At 43.0% G+C, this 21,265-nt stretch overlaps 1 protein-coding gene across 2 annotated transcripts; it reads left to right on the forward strand.

The window, feature by feature from the left end:
* metap1 (methionyl aminopeptidase 1) lies at positions 1–19,676 on the forward strand. Of its 2 annotated transcripts, XM_055863422.1 has the most exons (12): positions 1–217; positions 1,445–1,496; positions 2,010–2,119; positions 2,384–2,444; positions 12,885–12,908; positions 15,596–15,687; positions 15,784–15,867; positions 15,998–16,136; positions 16,665–16,796; positions 17,236–17,379; positions 17,792–17,857; positions 17,948–19,676. In XM_055863422.1, the coding sequence occupies exons 1-12, from the start codon at positions 104–106 to the stop codon at positions 18,112–18,114; spliced, it is 1,185 nt and encodes a 394-aa protein (XP_055719397.1). In that variant the 5' UTR covers positions 1–103; the 3' UTR covers positions 18,115–19,676. The 2 variants fall into 2 exon arrangements, with proteins under 2 accessions (XP_055719397.1, XP_055719398.1); XM_055863423.1 differs by lacking the exon at positions 12,885–12,908.
* The last annotated feature ends 1,589 nt before the right edge of the window (positions 19,677–21,265 follow it).

Consider the following 21,265-nt stretch of genomic DNA (forward strand, 5'->3'; position numbering starts at 1 on the left):
ATGTCCCTGCAAAAGGGACACATATCTCCCGCTGGCGAGGTTTTCTCCATCCGACAGACCGTCCACTCCTCCCAGTCTCCACCCCTCTAGACTGCGGGCAGGCATGGCGGCTATCGAGACACGGGAATGCGAAACAGAAGGCTGTAGCAGCAAGGCCAAACTTCAATGTCCAACCTGTATCAAGCTCGGGATCCAAGGCTCATACTTTTGCTCTCAGGTAGCATTCGTTTTCTAATTCATTCAGTTTGAAAGGGTCTGACATGATACACACAGCGGCCCAGTATCCTTCATCACGAGGTAGCTAGCGCTGACATAGTTGCCCTAATTGAGTTTCCTCACACCCCTTTAAGTAGCCTAACATATGATGCTAGTTAGCTACAGTAGTTAACTAACTACAAGCATTTTCTGCTTAAAACCCTAGCTAAAATGCAATGGTTTGCAAACACATTAGCTAGGAACTTTATTTGAAGCCAATAGCTAACACTATCCTCCCGTATGAAAAATGCTTGTTTAGTTTATTGTAGTTTGTGTATTCTAACTAGTTAACTGCTAGTTAGCTACTAACGTTAGCTAACTCATTTGCTAACGCGGTGTTTGTTACACAGCATCAACTTTGTGAAGTCTAGCAAACTTGTTGGGTAGTTAGCCTAGTTTACCCATTGGCATTGGTTATTGCAATGAATTAAATTAAACTGTGCATGAAGCATGCTTTCTACAAATTGATGTAGCCATGCTAATTCATTTGATTTCTCTACTCCTGGCCTGGCTGTAGTAACCCACCTGTGGCTTGTTTGTTTGAAATGTCAATCATTGAAATTGCCATGGAATCAAGGAAAGAAGAATGTAGGCCCCAGTTTCAGTTTAACCAAACATATTTATAACTAACCCATCTGTCTGTGGTTTAGCTGTGTGTCATTAAAGGTAAAAGGCAGTGCAATTAGTTTAAAGCTTATCACAGTCTGGCAGTGTAGGCCTAGATTCAGTTTTGGCAGAGACTGATGGGGAGGTGGGCAGATCTGCTTTGATCTGTGCAGGCAACTCTGTCAGAGCCTCTATCCATGAAACCAGCCGGTTGGTGGGATATTTTTTTCCTGCTGCTCTCACTGTTCTAGTGGTCACTGGTCAAAAAATCCATTAACTGAGTAGCAGAGATGTTAGTCATGGTCAACTGGCCATTGACCTAGTCTTGAAATAAACTGTTAAGTGGTTTATGTAGCATGTGTGCAATTCAGAGCCCATTGGTCTCTCTCCCCCTGCCTTTGTATAATATTGAGCAGGAAAGCACAAATCCCAGTCCACAGAAGTTTAGAGGAATTGATTCTGCAATTTCTGCCATTGAGAAACAAACAGCCAGGAGATACTGCTGCTATTGATGATTTGAGGTCGCACACCCCTGATGTGCAGTCTCATATGGATATATCTCTCTCTTTGTCCCCTCATTCAGGAGTGCTTCAAAGGGAGCTGGGCTACTCACAAGCAGATGCACAAAAAAGCAAGTACGTAGCCTCGTTAGCAATATCCTATCACAGACCAACTCACTTCCAAATAATTTTTCAAACAGATCACAATGTTGCTTCATGGGCTTTGTCATTGTTCCCATTCCTACATGACCTATCATCTGAAGGCATAGAATATGTGAAAGCCTGCATAAATGCCCACATTTTTCCATCCTCTAATTTTGATGTTGAAATAGAGCAATGGTGAAGCCATTCAAAATGGACTTTGACATTGTAATACGTACCAACCATTATAGCAGGGGTGGACAATCTGTGATATCTGGTTGGGGTACAGGCTTCCCCCTCAGCCAGGCAGCAACACACCGGATTCAATTTATCAATGTAAAAAAAAAAAAAAAGCAATTGTTTAGTCGACTTGGGCATTTTACTGCTTGGCTGGAAGAAAAAACTGCACCCACACTGGGCCCTCATAGGATAAGCTTGCCCAAGAGTAGTCTGATCTTTCAAAATGTTGTCAAATCAGATGTCCCATATTACATTCTCTTTTTGCAGAGGAGGATAAGAACCAGGATGAGGCAAAGAACTGCGTGGAGAACGACACCAACACAGACCCATGGCCTGGCTACCGCTACACGGGCAGACTACGCCCTCACTACCCACTCGTAAGGCCACCTTTCTGGTACATTTCTAAATTGGGCTAATGTGCTGATAAGAGCTTTTATGTAGGAGATTTTTTTTCTTGACTACATAGTAGTCCAACATATGTCAACACAACATGATTTAATAGACATAAGCCACACAAGCTTTGTGTAAAGTTTATTCATCAGCCCCTGGGAGCTGTGTAATCATGTCTCAACTCTCGTCTTGTTGGTTCCTTCTGTGAGCTCCATGTAATCAATCTCACCTGTCATTGGTTCCCCATGTAGACTCCCATGAGGCATGTCCCCGGTAACATCGAAAGACCTGACTATGCCGACCATCCACTAGGTAACGCTACTCCTCCTAGACTGCCTCCAGTTGCTTTGAACTTTTAAGAAATTCTTTGCTGTCCATTTGAAAATCTTCTCAAGGCTAGTATTCTTTGTCGTGAATTTTGTTGATATTGAAACATGACACTTTATCTGAGAAATGTATACTGTTTCTATGTTTAACATCAGGTGACATCATTCATAGAAAATGGGTTTCTGCCCCAGCCATAGATTCCACTAAAGCTGATCATTCATTATGTAGCCATGGTAACCTCAATGGTGAGGATTCACTCCATAAGGTAACTGTCACCTGACTGCTGATCAGCCACCAGGTAGCCATGGTTAGTCTCTCCACTCATGGCACATTCATCCAAATGGCACGCCGGGACACGAGTGAGAATGTAATGTCCGTTGTTCGTGATCATCAGAGCCCAGTTTCTCAAAAGTTATCTGAATTTCAGCTATCGGATGGGATAAATGCATAGAATTTGAATGAATAGAGTGGGATTCCCCATCCAAATCAATGATTTGGCTGTTTGATTCATTCTATTTCTATGTATTAAATGGCTCCATTTTGCTACAGATTTTCAATGTTCGAACATGGCTTGAGGCGAATCCCATGCATCAATTTGCCAATGATCCCACAACCCTTCTAAAGATGCAACAAGTAATTTTAATTTAGAATGATGTTACAACACCTGTGTAGTTCTCTACTGAAGCTGCAGAGTCTGAGAGTAAGTAGTAGCCAGTGCACACTCACACTGAATTCCAGTTCACTTTCTCTGGATGGCAAGTGGCTTGAACATTTTCCTCCATGACCAAATTATCCTGGTAAAACACCTAATGTTGCTCGGTAACCATGCAAACTTGGATAGAAAGACATGAGCATGATTGGAATATGAATCTGATTAGGATGTTGATACGGGCCAGCTACTGGATAACATCGATTTGACCAATAAGCTAGCCAGCACTAACCATGTTACATGTCAGGGATGGGCAACTGGTGGCCTGTGGAGAAATGACAAAAAATGTATTTTTACAAAAATGTATGTTCACTTCGAACGCATTCGAGGTCTCAACTAACTCTTGAGACTTATAGTAGAATACACAAGGTGCAATTTCAAAATTGTCTTGGGAATTAGCCGTTTTTATCTTATGTCAGTCACTGACAGTCACTCAATTAGCCCATGTCAGCTAACAATAGGCTACTTTAACTTTACCGTCGTATTTCAAATCAAACTATCACATGCTCCGAATGCAACAAGTGTAGACCTTGCCATGAAATGCTTACTTATACAAGCCCTTAACCAACAGTGCAGTTCATGAAGAGTTAGGAAAATATTGACCAAATAAAATAAACTAAAGTAACATAACAATAACGAGGCTATATACAGGGGGTACCGGTACCGAGGAAGTGTGCGGGGGTACAGGTTATAGGTAATTTGTACATGTAGGTAGGGTTGAAGTGACTATGCATAGATATTAAACAGCAAGTAGCAGCAGTGTACAAAACAAATGGAGGGGAGGGGGGGCAATGTAATATTAGCAATGTTTACTTTTACTTTTTTTTTACAACAATTTAATTCATTTTAGAATAAGGCTGTAACGTAACAATACTTTCCAAATATACTGTATGTACAGCAATGGTTAAATAGGATAGGTCTTGACTAGAATACAGTATATACATATGAAGTGGGTAAAACAGTATGTAAACATTATTCAATTGACCAGGGATCCATGACTATGTACATAGTGCAGCAGTGTCTAAGGTACAGTAACCTTTTGGTAACTTGCTCGTGACAGTCACTAAAGTTCAGGGCAGGATACCAGCTAGTGGTGACTATTTAAACATCTGATGGCCTGGAGATAGAAGCTGTTTTTCAGTCTCTGTCCCAGCTTTGATGCACCTGTACTGACATCGCCTTTTCTATGTTAGCGGGGTGAGTAGACAGTGGCTTGGGTAGCTGAAGTCCTTGATGATTTTCTTGGCATTCCTGTGACACCGGGTGCTGTAGATGACCTGGAGGGCAGGGGTTGTGACCCCGGTGATGCGTTGGGCAGACCGCATCACCCGCTGGAGAGCCCTGCGGTTGCGTTTGGTGCAGTTGATGTACCAGACAGTGATGCAGCCCGACAGGATTTTCTTAATTGTGCATCTGTAGAAGTTAATGGGGGACTTAGGGGCCAAGCTGAATTTCTTCAGCCCCCTGAGGTTGAAGAGGCACTGTTGCGCTGCCTTCACCATACTTTCTGTGTGGACCATTTCAGATTGTCAGTGATGTGTACGCCAAGGAAGTTGAAGCTTTTCACCTTCACTGCGGCCATGTAGATGGGGATGTGCTCCCTCTACTGTCTCCTGAAGTTTTGTTGAGGGAGGATAGTTTCCTGGCACCTCTCCATCAGGGCCCTCACCACCTCCCTGTAGTCTCTCGTCGTTGTTGGTAATCAGACCTAGCACTGTGTCTGCAAAATTGAGGATTGAGTTGGCGATGTGCGTGGCCACCCAGTCATGGGTGAACAGTGAGCACGCACCCTTGTGGGGCCCCTGTGTTGAAGATGAGTGTAGTGGAGGTGTTGTTGCTTACCTTCACCACCTGGGGGGGTGGCCTGTCAGGAAGTCCAGGAACCAGTTGCACGGGGCGTGCTTCAGACCCAGGGCCTAATGATGAGCTTGAAGGGTACTATAGGTTGAGCTGTAGTCAATGAACAACATTCTTACATAGGTATCCCTCTTGTCCAGATGGGATAGGGCAATGTGATGGTGATTGCGTAGTCCTTGGCTCTATTAGGGTGGTATGCAAATTGCAATGGGTCTAGAGTGTCTGGTAAGGTGGAGGTGATATGATCCTTTACTAGCCTCTCAAAGCGCTTCATGACAAGTGAGTTATACAGAGCCATAGTCATGTAGTTCAGTGATCTTTGCCTTCTTGGGTACAGGAACAATGGTGGACAGGAACAATGGTGGACATCTTGAAGCAAGTGGGGACAACAGACTGGGATAGGGAGAGATTGAATACAGTGTATTTATAAGGTATTCAGATCCCTTGTATTTTTAAAAACATTTTGTTACATTACAGCCTTATCCTAAAATTGATAAAATAATATTTTCCCCACTCTTCAATCTACACACAATACCCTATGTCAATTGAAACTGAGCTCAGGTGCATCCTGTTTTCATTGATTGTCCTTAAAATGTTTCTACAACTTGATTGGATTCCGCCTATGGTAAATTCAATTGTTTGGACATGATTTGGAAGGGCACACACCTGTCTATATAAGTTGACAGTGCATGTCAGAGCAAAAACCAAACCATGAGGTCAACGGCACCAAAACATTTCTGCAGCATTGAAGGTCCCGAAGAACAGTGGCCTCCATCATTCTTAAATAGAAGACGTTTGGATCCACCAAGACTCTTCCTAGAGCTGGCCACCCGGCCAAACTGAACAATCGGGGGAGAAGGGCATTGGTCAGCGAGGTGTCCAAGAAACCGTTGGTCACTCTGGCAGAGCTCCAGAGTTCCTCTGTGGAGATGGGAGAACCTTCCAGAAGGACAACCATCTCTGCAGCACTCCACCAATCAGGCCTTTATACTAGAGTGGCCAGAGAGAAGCCACTCTTCAGTAAAAAACACAAGACTACCTGCTTGGAGTTTGCCAAAATTCACCTAAAGACTCTCAGACCATGAGAAACAAAATTCTCTAGTCTGATGACACCAAGATTGAACTCTTTGGGCTGAACGCCAGGCGTCATGTCTGGAGGAAACCTGGCACCATCCCTACAGTGAAGCATGGTGGTGGCAGCATGCTGTGGTTATGTTTTTCAGCGGGAGGGACTGTGAGACTAGTCAGGACTGAGAGAAAGATGAATGGAGCAAAGTACAGAAAGATTGTTGATTAAAACCTGCTCCAAAGCGCGCAGGATCTGACTGGGGCGAAGGTTCACCTTCCAACAGGACAGCGACCCTAAGCACACAGCCAAGACAACGCAGGAGTGGCTTTGGGACAGGTCTCTGAATATCCTTCAGTGGCCCAGACAGAGCCCCGACATGAACCCGATCAAATATCTCTGGAGAGACCTAAAAATAGCTGTCCATCGACGCTCCAACTCGACAGAGCTTGAGAGGATCTGAAGAGAAGAATGGAAGAAACTCACCAAATACAGGTGTGCCAAGCTTTTAGTATCACCAAAGACTCGAGGCTGTAATCGCTTCCAATGGTACTTCAAGAAAGTACTGAGTAAAGGGTCTGAATACGTATGTAAATGTGAGTTTTTTTTATTTTGAATACATTTGCAAAGATGTCTAAACCAATTTTTGCTTTGTCAATATGGGATATTGGGTGTAGATTGAGGGGGAGGGGGGGACAATTTCATCCATTTAAGAATAAGGCTGTAATGTGGAAAAAGTCAAGGAGTCAGAATACTTTCTGAATGCACTGTATGTCTGTAAACACTCTAGCCAGCTGGTCTGCGCATGCTCTACGGATGTGGCTAGGGATGCCGTCTGGACCTTGCGAGGGTTAACACCTTTAAATGTCTTACTTACATCGGCCACGGAGAACGAGAGCTCACGGTCAATGGTAGAGGCGGTGGCCCCCATCGGCGGCAGTGTTTCCCTCGACACGGACCAGGTGTTTAGCTTGTCCTGGAGCAAAACATTGGTGTCCGTGACGTGGCTAGTTTTCCCGTTAATAATCCGTGATTGTCTGGAGTCCTCTGCCACATACGTGTCGTGTCTGAGCTGTTGAATTGTGACTCCACTTTCTGACATTTTGCTCCTTTTCCCTTGTGTTGTATGGGAGTACTGATGTGACCGATATCAGTCAGTTACTGATCTATACTTGTGCTATTTACAGTGTATTTGACCTTCACAAACTTTTGAAATTAATCCCTTTGCATGCTACCACAAGGGGAACTGACGTTTTCACTGGAGTCAAGGACTTTGTCACGGTTTTCAGTGGTTTTTACAACTTTTCTGCTGTTGTGACTGATGGGGCACCTTCAAAGCAAGGATAACCCACTGGATTTGCAGGATTGCTGCACCAGAGTGGTGTGGACTGCACTGTACTGCGTCATTCACCAAGTAAGACCAATTTATGTTTTCATAAATTCATAGGCTATACTCGGCTTTAATATCACATAATACACTGAACAAAAATATAAACGCAACATGTAAAGTGTTGGTTTCATGAGCTGAAATAAAAGAGCCCAGATTTGTTTACATCCCTGTTAGTGAGCATTTCCCCTTTGCCCTGATAATCCATCCACCTGAGCGGCATGGCATATCAAGAAGCTGATTAAACAGTATGATTATTACACAGGTGCAACTTGTGCTGGGGGTATTAAACGGCCTCTCTAAAATGTGCAATTTTGTCAACACAATGCCACAGATGTCAAGTTGAGGGAGGGTGCAATTGGTATGCTGACTGCAGGAATGTCCACCAGAGCTGTTGCCAGAGACTGTAATGTTAATTTCTCTACCATAAGCTGCCTCCATTTTTAGAGAATTTGGCAGTACGTCCAATCGGCCTCAACCACAGCACGTGTATGGCGTTGTGCAGTTTTCTGATTTAACGGTTACAGAGTGCCCCATGGTGTGTTTATGGTATGGGCGGGCATAAGCTACGGACAACGAACGCAATTGCATTTTATAGATGGCTATTTGAATGCACAGAGATACTGTGGCGAGATCTTGAGGCTCATTGTTGTGACATTCATCCGACGCCATTACCTCATGTTTCAGCATAATAATGCATGGCCCCATGTCACAAGGATCTGTACACAATTCCTGGAAGCTGAACATTTTCCTATTCTATGGCCTGCATACTCACCAGACATGTTACCCGTTGAGCATGTTTGGAATGCTCTGGATCGACGTGTACGACAGCGCGTTCCAGTTCACTCCCATATCCAGCAACTTCGCACATCCATTGAAGAGAAGTGGAACAACATTCCACAGGCCACAATCAATTGCCTGATCAACTATGTGAAAGATGTCGCGCTGCATGATGCAAGTGGTGGTCAAACCAGAGACTGGTTTTCTGATCCAAGCCCCTACTTTTTTTGTAAGGTATCTGTGACCAACAGATGCGTATCTTTATTGTGAAATCCATATATTAGGGCCTAATGAATTTATTTCAATTGATGGATTTCCTTATGAACTGTAGCTCAGTAAAATCTTTTGAAATAGTTGCATTTCATATTTTTCCGGTGTATAAATAAAAGAAATTACAAACGTCACTAAGTTTTTTGTTTTTTTTTACATGTCTGTGTGGATGTAGCTTATGTTTGCAGTCAAATTGTGCTTATTTTATAATTGTAGGAAGCTCTGTGGAAAGAAGCTTAACTTCAGTCATGGATGTTGTGACAAGTTACCAACTTGATCCGAGGAGCGAACAGAGCTGTCAAACATCGAAGTTTATGGCCTCCCTCTGATGTCTGCTGCGTATGGTGATCTTCAACTTCACAGGGATATGATGGATGAGCTGCGGTAAATTCCTGGAGAGGTTATTTTCATTGCTCACAGAGTCCTCTGTTTTTGGAGGGGAGCATCAGTGTGGATACGAGTGTTTTTTGTGAATTTAGGGATATCAGCTTTCTCTCCGATCTGGCCTTTCTTACTGACATAACCCAGCATCTGAAGGTGTAAGAATATTTTGAAGATAAATACACAACGCAGAGGACGAGAGGTCAAAGTACTAAAAGTAAATCGAGTACTAACGGTCAATAGGGAATTATCAATGGAAATGGTTGGTTTTCAGTTCAACATCTGGTAGGAATGTCAGTCCTGAACTTATAGCTACGTGTGGCACGTTCTTATTGGTCCAACCTGAAATGGGATATTTGTTATTTGGCCATTGGCCCAGTTTTCTTGCAAGGAATTCTAATTGGTCAACCACAGGCTAGGGCTGTGTTATAAAACTACATCCTGTCCCTTTGTTCTGTGGAGAGAACCACAGGAGAGAACCACTGAAGACAGGGGAGCATGAACATCTACCATCTACTTCCAAGCATGATTTGTCTGCTTTGAATAAACCTATTTTCGTCCCCCTGATTTGCTTTGGGGTCTGTGTTATTAAAGAATAACCAACTGCTAACACATGGACGAAATCAGACTGTGGTAGCTCTTTACGCCTTTGTGAATGGGTTTCAGCGCAAACTTGAACTGTTCAACGACCACCTGTCATTAGACCTGCTGAATCTGTCCCACTTTCCCACACATCTCTGAATGCGAGAACACCGTCCCCTTCAGCTGGTACACAGCTGACATCACAACATTACAGGAGCAATTCAAAGATCGCTTTCAAGACTTCCACGATATGCAGCCTCGCATCCATCTGTTCACTGATCCAATCTCCTCTGTTGTGAATGAACAGCCCACCGAATTGCAAATTGAGCTTTGAGAGTTGCAGGCCGACACCTTCTTTCAATCAAAACGGAACGAGAGGGGGATTGAGTTTTGGGAACTGTTGCCAGAGTTCAGTTTCCCACGCTTGAGAGAATTTGCACTTTTACTGGCCAGCATTTTTGGGAGCCCATTTGTAGGAGCAGCTTTTCCACAATCTTAAATCTAAAGAGAAACAGACTCAAACACTTCCATCTCATGCGTGTGGTTTGTATAACCATCCCTCCCTTGTGCATGCACATGAGAGAACACAAGTGTCACATTTTAAAAGAGGTTGTTGCTGCTGGTTGCACTTATTTCTGTAACCTAACCCTCACATTTTTTCCCTTTTGAGGAGTATGTTTTCTGTACCATTATGGGATATGTAGGGCAGGCTATAATCAGTGGTGGAAAATTTACCCAGTTGTCGTACTTGAGTAAAGACCCGTTAATAGAAAATGACTGAAGTAAAAGTCTACATATATTTGGTTAAGTATCAAAAGTAAAATAATTTAATTCTGTAAATTAAGTAACCCCGACAGCACGATTTTCCTGTTTTTTTAATTTACAGATAGCCAGGGGCACACCAACACCATCATTTACAAATGTAAGCATTTGTGTTTAGTGAGTCCGCCAGGTCAGATGCTGTTGGGATGACCAGGGATGTTCTCATGATAAGTGCGTGAATTGGACCATCTTCCTGTTCTGCTAAGCATTCAAAATGTAACAAGTACTTTTTGGTGTCAAGGAAAATATATGGAGTAAATTATTTGTTTGACAATTTTTACGTCACTACATTCCTAAAGAAAATAAAGTACAGATACCAACAACAAACTACTTGAACTAGTGTTGAAGTAGTTTTACTTAAGCCTGCACTTATTGGGAGAATTAGCTGCATAGAGAGCATTACAGTAGCTTACCATAAATATACCTGCCGCATGTATTGACAGCTACAGGATGCGTCATTTATCTGTCTTCACTTATTATGAGCATTGGTGACAACAATTCCACATGTTCTGGTTATTAGGCTCCATTAGTTCTGTTTTTTTGTAGAAGGCTATTAGTTCTTAAAAATTTGTCAAACAAATCTCCATTTATTTTACTGTGTATTTTGTTAGGCTAAAGAAATCTCAAAGGCAGATATTGACATTTTTAGTTGTTTAATACAGCCTTAATACTCAATGGAAGTAGTGAGGGCTGCACTGATCTGTTGCCCTTCTCTGTTTTGAAATTAACTCAAATACCAATTAATTTATATTGAAATCCGGGGTTTTTTATTCGTTGAATGTGAACATTTTATACGACTTATCTTGACCACTTTTTTTATAAAGACCACTGACTTTATAAAACAGTAAATACGTATAGAACTTCTTATTGTGGTATTTGTATCCAATGTCAAGGATTTTGAATGCTACTGGTATAATGCATTGAGTTGTGGTTTAACTGCACAAATGGGTTGATTGTAAAAATCAGTTGACTACATGTATGGATGTGGGTACGCAGAACCGCGAGCCACATGATGCGTTCAAATTGTGGCCCCCATCAAAGTAACCCATTTCACATGAGTCACTCCCCCTGTTCTGATGTTCTCTATACTGCTGTCTTGGCAAAATTAGAACGTAACCTCTTTTTCTGCTGTTCCACTTTTCTAAATTAGAAAATTCTGGTCCTAATACATATTGGCTGGGTAAAATAATATAACCATAAGCAGCACATCTGGATATATTTGAATGTTTAACTGTCAATGTGCTTTGCTGTTCTTGCCCAGCATTGATCACTAGACAGTCTGGCAAGTCTGCCACAGTGCTGTTTAATTGTTAATGGCATCCAATCTATTCCTGTTGTCCTGAGTCTAGTCTACACATTGCGAACCTGGCTAGGGAGATTGTTTGCTCAATAGCATAGTTGATCTACCCCTAGGCTTTTTATGTTGGTTCAGAGAACAAACAGCCCATTGTTTAACTGGAATGCAAGTGTTGCGCACACAATATCTATGCGAACAGGTTAACAGGATGAATTCATCTGTGTAGGTTATAGAGGCGGGGGTTAAAGGTTTGTCAGGGATTTCCATCATATGTATTCAGGAGAGGTCTTTTTTGAGATCAGTGTAGATCTGCAATAAAACATATCCGGGGGTGGGCAGGGGCGCTGGTTTGGAGATGACACCGCCTAATACAGAAGCATGTCTGTTCTGCGAAATATATATTCCCAAACGTTCTCATTTTTTTATTTTTGCTTTTAAACTTTATGCCGTTTACTGACATGCATGGGTGTTGCTGACACCACATTGCAGGCCATATAATTTGATCAGGTATTTCATTTTTTTTAACTTTTTAGAATTTTTTTCATGATCTGGCATAATGGTAAGCAACATTTTAGGTTTTAAAAGTTACTTAATTGTTAGGTCAGTTTCTAAGCATTAATGAACGAAGAACCGTTTGTGAGCCAAATGAACAGCTCTTTGGTGAACGGAGCCCAATGAACCATGTCACAGAAAAAACACAATACCCATCACTACACGACAGAGCTCAAAGGGGACAATGGCGTATTTAAAAGGGCAACTCGCCGTTTCAGTGCATGTACAAAATTCCCATCTTTCCCTAATTAAAGGGTAGGTTAATTTGGCCCCGGACAATCAATCTGAGATTGATTTAAGTTTCTCATGGGATTTATTTTTGCTTTAATCCCCGAGTTAAATGGCTGTTGTAGATATTTGTAGCAGGTACCATCTGACTATTTGCTAGTCTCTTAACAAGATTTGGGTCGATATCACTTGAACTTTTTTATTAAGAAATTATTCCTTAATTTACTAAACTGAGATGAAATTGACTCCACCTCCAGTGCATTAGACTAGTAAACTTTACCCTAGAATACATTTTTACCTTCTGTGGACAAACTTAAATGGCAGAACATTCCTGTATACATTTGCTACCCTCTGAAAGAAGCTTATTCGTCTTGGTTGATACCACAATCATTCCCACTTTGTTTGCGTGTGGCTATGTATGCAAGCGCTTGTGAGTGTTTGAGCGGAAGTGTGATTGAGGTTGGTGTCTGAAGCTCTTCTACTCATCACTTCAGCCGCAGAAGTGGGTCTTATGGCAGGTATGTCCTACTCCAACACCCTCATCCCACGCCCAGTTGTCTGTTTACATATGTGCGGCACATGACCACACACAGTCGCTCTCTTATTGTGTAACTATTTTGTTTCTTTCGTATGTCTCAATTGGTGAACACCTGGCAGGAAACTAGAGCATGGCCCAACATTTTTGCATGGCCTTTTCATTCATCCTTTGTTGCTGTAGTAAAGCTATGGTTTGTATTTTATCGTGGTGATGTGGATGTGGTACAGTAGTCATGTCGTCTAAGTGGTTGATAAACTGACTGTGGTTGTGGCCCATGCGTCAGTGATGTTGCCTACACTGATTATGAAGTGCATATTAATGCTGTGGTCTACACATTGTATGTAAACATCGTTTTTGGTTTTGTGATCTCATGACAGATAAGAACTGTACAATAAGAATGTCATTTTCATTCCAATAAAGTCTATTAAACCATGTGGCTCAACCATAATAACAGTATATCAATACAAGGCCCCCATAGCACAGAATTATGTAGCTATTATACACTGCTCAAAAAAATAAAGGGAACACTTAAACAACACAATGTAACTCCAAGTCAATCACACTTCTGTGAAATCAAACTGTCCACTTAGGAAGCAACACTGATTGACAATAAATTTCACATGCTGTTGTGCAAATGGAATAGACAAAAGGTGGAAATTATAGGCAATTAGTAAGACACCCCCAATAAAGGAATGGTTCTGCAGGTGCTGACCACAGACCACTTCTCAGTTCCTATGCTTCCTGGCTGATGTTTTGGTCACTTTTGAATGCTGGCGGTGCTTTCACTCTAGTGGTAGCATGAGACGGAGTCTACAACCCACACAAGTGGCTCAGGTAGTGCAGTTCATCCAGGATGGCACATCAATGCGAGCTGTGGCAAAAAGGTTTGCTGTGTCTGTCAGCGTAGTGTCCAGAGCATGGAGGCGCTACCAGGAGACAGGCCAGTACATCAGGAGACGTGGAGGAGGCCGTAGGAGGGCAACAACCCAGCAGCAGGACCGTTACCTCCGCCTTTGTGCAAGGATGTGCACTGCCAGAGCCCTGCAAAATGACCTCCAGCAGGCCACAAATGTGCATGTGTCAGCATATGGTCTCACAAGGGGTCTGAGGATCTCATCTCGGTACATAATGGCAGTCAGGCTACCTCTGGCGAGCACATGGAGGGCTGTGCGGCCCCACAAAGAAATGCCACCCCACACCATGACTGACCCACCGCCAAACCGGTCATGCTGGAGGATGTTGCAGGCAGCAGAACGTTCTCCACGGCGTCTCCAGACTCTGTCACGTGTGCTCAGTGTGAACCTGCTTTCACCTGTGAAGAGCACAGGGCGCCAGTGGCGAATTTGCCAATTTTGGTGTTCTCTGGCAAATGCTAAACGTCCTGCACGGTGTTGGGCTGTAAGCACAACCCCCACCTGTGGACGTCGGGCCCTCATACCACCCTCATGGAGTCTGTTTCTGACCGTTTGAGCAGACACATGCACATTTGTGGCCTGCTGGAGGTCATTTTGCAGTGCTCTGGCAGTGCACCTCCTTGCACAAAGGCGGAGGTAACGGTCCTGCTGCTGGGTTGTTGCCCTCCTACGGCCTCCTCCACATCTCCTGATGTACTGGCCTGTCTCCTGGTAGCGCCTCCATGCTCTGGACACTACGCTGATAGACACAGCAAACTTTTTTTGCCACAGCTCGCATTGATGTGCCATCCTGAATGAACTGCACTACCTGAGCCACTTGTGTGGGTTGTAGACTCCGTCTCATGCTACCACTAGAGTGAAAGCACCGCCAGCATTCAAAAGTGACCAAAACATCAGCCAGGAAGCATAGGAACTGAGAAGTGGTCTGTGGTCACCACCTGCTGCACCATTCCTTTTTTGGGGGTGTCTTGCTAATTGCCTATAATTTCCACCTTTTGTCTATTCCATTTGCACAACAGCATGTGAAATTTATTGTCAATCAGTGTTGCTTCCTAAGTGGACAGTTTGATTTCACAGAAGTGTGATTGACTTGGAGTTACATTGTGTTGTTTAAGTGTTCCCTTTATTTTTTTGAGCAGTGTATATTTGCACAGGAGTAAATAATATAGAGAATTCCACACAGCTGGAAGACGGGGATCCTTTCAGCTCTACAGGTGTGTCTAATATAGGGGGTAGAGGTTCATTTGGACTCTGCAGAATTCAGAGAATGGCTTCAGGAGGTCTGCAGAGCAACATTGTCATGCCTCTTGGTCGACTTGTGTAGGACCACATCCTCGTGGTGTTCATTTATTTTCTTTTAATATAGCCAGGTTAGGTGAAGACGTTTGGTGTCTACTTTAATTAAATGAATATATTCTGATGTGGGCTTCTAAGTAAAGCTAGGGACACTTTTTCATCCTAGATGTAGGCTACCATTAGAAGGATGTGATGATGAAGGTAGTACTATGGTCAGTACTCTACATTCAACTCTTTTCTATGTTAATAGCAAGGAGGTTGACATAGTAGCTGTGTGCGTGTGCTTTGGAGTGTAATGACACTATGTAGTTATGTTTGAGCAGTCAGTTTCAAGTGAAAGTCTTAGTGACTTTCTTTGACTCAGTTTGATGGAATGCTGATCAGGGTGAGTTTGGTGTATGGATGGAATGGTGATAAAACAAAGCCGGTATGTCAATTCTGTTTGCTTTTTTTAAAGGCATGTCTGAGTCGGAGCAGTCTTTGAAGGGCACTTCACAGATCAAGATCCTTTCTGCCGAAGACATAGAAGGCATGACAGTTGTGTGTAAGGTAAATTATTCAATTGTTTTGTCACTTTTCTCCGTTGCAGTTATTAACATAGCTCTAAAAACAGTTTGAAATGGTAAGACATTTGTCTTTTTGTAGCTGGCCCGAGAGGTGCTTGACATCGCCGCCCTGATGGTAAAACCTGGCATGACCACGGAGGAGATTGACTACACTGTGCATCTGGTAAAGACCCTGGCCTCCTTTTCCCCTTCCCCTTCTCCTATCCCCTCATTCTCTTCCTTTCTCACTCTATTCTCCTCTCTCCCTCATCTTGATTGTTGATGTGTAATTACGTTTTTCTTTCTTCCTCCAGGCCTGCACAGCCAGAAACTGTTACCCCTCCCCTCTCAACTACTATAACTTCCCCAAGTCCTGCTGCACATCAGTCAACGAGGTCATCTGCCACGGCATCCCAGACAGGAGACCTCTGGTGGATGGGGATATCCTCAACGGTAGGCTTCCCGGGAGGAATCTCCATAGTCTAAAGTGGCTTCTTCATCTCACTCCCTTAGTCTTTACTGATGTGAATGGACTGGGCAGGTAAACAGCAAATCCCTAGTTGGCATCCTTCATATGCTTTCACCTAATGGATGTGCTGTTATCAGATCATTGAGTATAATGGGATTTAACTAGAGACGGCCACTTTAGACTATTGAGATGCACATAGAGAATGGGCTGTTCCCATTCGACAGACTGCTGTAGACTTCTTGCTCACAGCATGGTTTGACAAGAGAAATTATTTGATTTAGTATTCAGCAACAGTCTATAGGACTTCAGCCAAAATGTAGCCTTTGTCCTATATATTTCTGCTAAGTCTCTTCTGAAGAGCCATATCCAATCGGAGACGCAGCCAAAAACCTGACTTACAGCATGGTTAGACAAGACAAATGGTCTCATTAGCGTTCAGCTTTGCCATTTTGCTCCCTAGCGTGCATATATTTCTGCTAATGTTCTGCATCTCTTTCCCCCCTCCTTTGCAGTGGATATTACTGTGTACCACAATGGTTTTCACGGAGACCTCAACGAGACCTTCTTCGTTGGGGAGGCAGATGAAGGGGCAAAAAAACTTGTCCAGACCACCTTCGAATGCCTTATGCAAGCCATCGACTCCGGTAGGATCTCTTACCTGATGCCAGATGATGTTGATTTCTTCAGCAATTAGGTCACTATCTCAAAGTTAAAGGGGCAGTCAGCTGTTGCTACATCCATTTTGGGACTCATAAATGAATGATATGTACCCCTTTGATTCTTGAAGAATATAACTTATAAATGCCTCATGAGCTTAGTTCAACTGCCGTACCCCATCCTTAACCCAAAATATAAGTATGTTTTACTCCAATGTTTGTAAACAAACACCTATATAGCCTCAATGTGGTTAACTATCATTTTGATATCATGGATGGTCAGTCCTTGCATCCACAGTTCTGTCTATGAATTTGAGAGGTAACTTTTCTCCAGCCCCATCCCTCAGCTTTTTACTGAAACGGGTGGGGAGAATGCTTTGTTTCAACTGCTAATTGCCACTTTGTTTTTTTTCTCACCCTTTTCTAGTGAAGCCAGGTATCCGCTACAGGGAGCTTGGTAACATCATCCAGAAACATGCCCAGGCAAACGGCTTCTCTGTGGTGCGGAGCTACTGTGGCCACGGCATCCACAAACTGTTCCACACTGCTCCTAACGTGCCACACTATGCCAGTGCGTAACACTACTACTTAGGGCTGGGATGATACCTGTATTGCGATACTCATTAGTATCATGGCAAGGAAACAACACAAAGCAGATGTAACTTGATTAGTAAAACAGCCCTAATGTTGGAAACAATTGTCATTTATTTAGTCATATTTATTTTCCAAGCTACAGCACACTATTTTACATACAGCAGGTTTTTAAAGGACCGACGAGTTGAGTCTGCTTTTTTTCTCAATTTTTGCCATGGAAAAAATATAGAGATACTGGTATTGTTCCGGCCCTACTTCCTCTCCTTACACCAATAAGCTTGTGAAATTGACATCCTATTCTCAGATAACATAGTAGCCTACTTTATTAATCCCCAACGGTGATTTGGGGTAAGATGTATAAAGCAGTGGGTTTACTCTTTCCTTTGCAGAAAACAAAGCAGTCGGAGTGATTAAGCCCGGCCATGTATTCACCATCGAGCCCATGATCTGTGAAGGTAAGGGCCATCTGAGACATGACTGCAGATTTGGGGTGTAATTTTGTGTCTAATGGTTGGTAATTATATACCTGTGTGTGTTCTGCATAGGTGGTTGGCAGGATGAGACGTGGCCTGATGGTTGGACAGCAGTGACCCGGGACGGGAAGCGTTCGGCCCAGTTTGAGCACACCCTCCTGGTGACTGAGACGGGCTGTGACATTCTGACGCGCCGGCTGGATGACAACGGACGTCCCCACTTCCTGAACCAAATCTAAACTGGGGGGGAACAGCAACAAAGGGACTGTCTCACGGGATGCGTTCTCTTTTGCACCCCCGTCGTATCACACACACACACACACATCTAACCTGAGGCACCACACCCCCTGGAGGCCCGACCCGCCCGCCTGCCGTGGCGCAGCTCTCACTGTTCAACGAATTTACTGTCCTTCTCCAAAATGAACGGAAAGTACTTGAATACATTTGATATCAACTGTGTGGATTTTTTATCTAGGCTGTTTTAAAAAAAGAAATGTCTCATCAGGAGATAAAAAGGACAAATAAGGGAAGTGTTTTCATGAAATGTGGCTTAGCGCAGTTGCAGGTTGAATTCTTACCTTGATTGTTAGCTTGGATTCTGTTGATGTGTATAACGGAAGAGGCATGGAAGGGATCAGGCTTTAGTTTGACCCCATGACTTTTAGACATGTGCTACCTTACTGTATTGCTTAATTGATAGCAAGGCAGCCGTGCTCCTATTGACCGGCCAGATGTGGCCAGGGAAGGGGAGCTGTTCAGCTCACCTGTAGTTTTCTGCTAAGGTGTGTAGTCCAGGTCTATTCAAATCTGGGCCCTGAGGTCTGCAGCACTGCTGGTTTTTTTCTTTTCTCTGGGAGTGAACTAGTTTAGTAATGTTTAATAGATTGACGTGAATCCCTGACCTGGCATCCCCTGGTCTGGTTTGAATCGGGATTGAAGTTGGCAGTGCTACGAACCCTGGGGTCTGGATTGGACTTGTCCTGGTGCAGTGCGTTGAGCCTTAATTTTTGTGAATTAAGAATGAGCATGCTGGCTAATGTCCAGGCAGCATATATCCGTTATTCCTCAGTCCAGTCAATTGCTATTTACCTTGGTATGCTGTCGATTTACTGGTGCGAGCAACAGTCTTGAGTCTCCATTTTCAGTCTTTCCACAGTTTCTCTGCCACCTTTTTATTTCTTCTATGATGGAGTGATAAGCAGCTGTTGTGTATGTTTTTGTTTTGTTTTGAGTGTGAGGACTGTATAAATGCCAAAGGCTCTATTGCAGCAGAAGTTTGGGTTTACCACAGACCTGTGAGTTAATACCTGATTCCAGAATACTGTATTAAAATAGTAATCATTTGAAGTATTAATTGTTTTACATTAGCTGGTAGTTCTGCATTTGTTTTTCTTTTATTGTACTTCCCATAATGTGCACATTATGGCAATCTGACTCTGCAAATGCAATTCATCTCATTCATTAGACAAGATTCTTACTCCCAATGCTATGCGTAATTAGCCTGGCGACGAGGTTCAAATGAAATTGACCAGTAAGACAATTCTTTGATTTATTGTATTAAATTCAAATTGATAAATAAGGAGTGAAATTCCTTTCCTAGAATTTCATGACAACACAAATACTGCAAAGTAAGAAGGGGGAAAGTATGGTAAGGATTTCCAATTTATAACCTTGTGGAAACATACTAAATGGAAAGCTGACTTTAATGTGATTTCTTCTGCAATGCCTTACCATTTCCCAGCATGCATTAAACCGAAGCCTTCTGAACTGCTCAAAGGGCAGTGTATGGGTCACAAACTCATCCAGCTTCTTGTTCATGTACTCACTGACCAGTTTAGGAAAACTCGCCACAGTTTTATGTCCTGTGGAAAGCAGATGCGAAGTGTGACCTCAATCTAATCAAAGACCACATCCCAGAAAATGCTGGAAAACTGATTAATTGGATAATGTGGGTTGCCAACTACACAGAGCTATTGGCTCTAACTGTAACATCATTAGACCCATCCCAGTCACATCCAAGCAGTTCCAGTCAAGGTGCGTCCTGTCACCAGCTGGAATGGGCAAGTGGAAATCTCTTGCCCAGCTGCTGCCACCCCTCCATGGCCACCCTCGAACACAGTGTGTCACTTAGACAACCGTCACCTTGCTATGGTGCCACTCTAACCATTGGGTGTAACAGAGAACATTTGCTGCAATTAAGATTTGAACCACTTTTTATAATTCAATAAAATTGAGAAAAGCACTGTGCTCTACTTCCTCAATATTGTCAACAAAATAGTAATTCACTCCCCAAACACTCAAAGGAGTGGTCAGTAAAGGTGAAATTCACCTCATTGCCCACATACTCCAGACTAATCCAGTCCATCAGTCATCTCAACCAGAACCTCCTGGATAGGATTGCTGTGATCTGATAGGCTTGCTGGGTTTCACCAGCTCAGTGACTCTGAACTTCTTGGCCACCTAAAACTTGTCTGGGTTGAGGTCGATCCCAACGGTCCTGGTCACCCCTGCAGCTTTGCATCCCATGATGGCAGCCAGGCCCAACGCCAAACTGCACAGGTGGAGCCCGCCCCCACCTTTAGGGGAATGGAAATGAAACTCCAAAGCCACTAGGTGAGTTGTTTTATAGCTTTTTTGTTACATATAGATACATTTTACACACCTGGCACTTTTATATACAGCATTCCCTTGACAAATATTACCGATCGTGAGCTCCTTAATCCCACCCTTCAGCTACTCTCAGCCCCTACCATTGTAGACACCGCTCATTTGGTTTCCACGTGCCATATATTTTTCTAACTGCTGTTTTACATGTATTTTGAACCTTTCTAATTGCATAGTATCCACATATTGTGACATAAAGATAACCTTTGCTACTAGTATTATTATATTGTTGATTGACTATGGCTTTCCAAATCGCCCAACACTGCTATTTGTATGGTTAATTTTAAATGAATGTTTTGCTTTTTAGCCATTCCTGAACCTGTAACCAGAAATGCGCTACATACCAGAATAAAATTAGGGCAATACCAGAATAAATTATCTAGTGATTGTCTCTTCGTGGCAAAATCTGCAGAGCTGAGATTGTTTTATGCTCTATATACACTGCTCAAAAAAATAAAGGGAACACTTAAACAACACAATGTAACTCCAAGTCAATCACACTTCTATGAAATCAAACTGTCCACTTAGGAAGCAACACTGATTGACAATAAATTTCACATGCTGTTGTGCAAATGGAATAGACAAAAGGTGGAAATTATAGGCAATTAGCAAGACACCCCCAAAAAAGGAGTGATTCTGCAGGTGGTGACCACACCACTTCTCAGTTCCTATGCTTCCTGGCTGATGTTTTGGTCACTTTTGAATGCTGGCGGTGCTCTCACTCTA

This window comes from Salvelinus fontinalis, chromosome 15 (assembly GCF_029448725.1).
Source record: "Salvelinus fontinalis isolate EN_2023a chromosome 15, ASM2944872v1, whole genome shotgun sequence".
Taxonomy (NCBI): Eukaryota; Metazoa; Chordata; class Actinopteri; order Salmoniformes; family Salmonidae; genus Salvelinus; species Salvelinus fontinalis.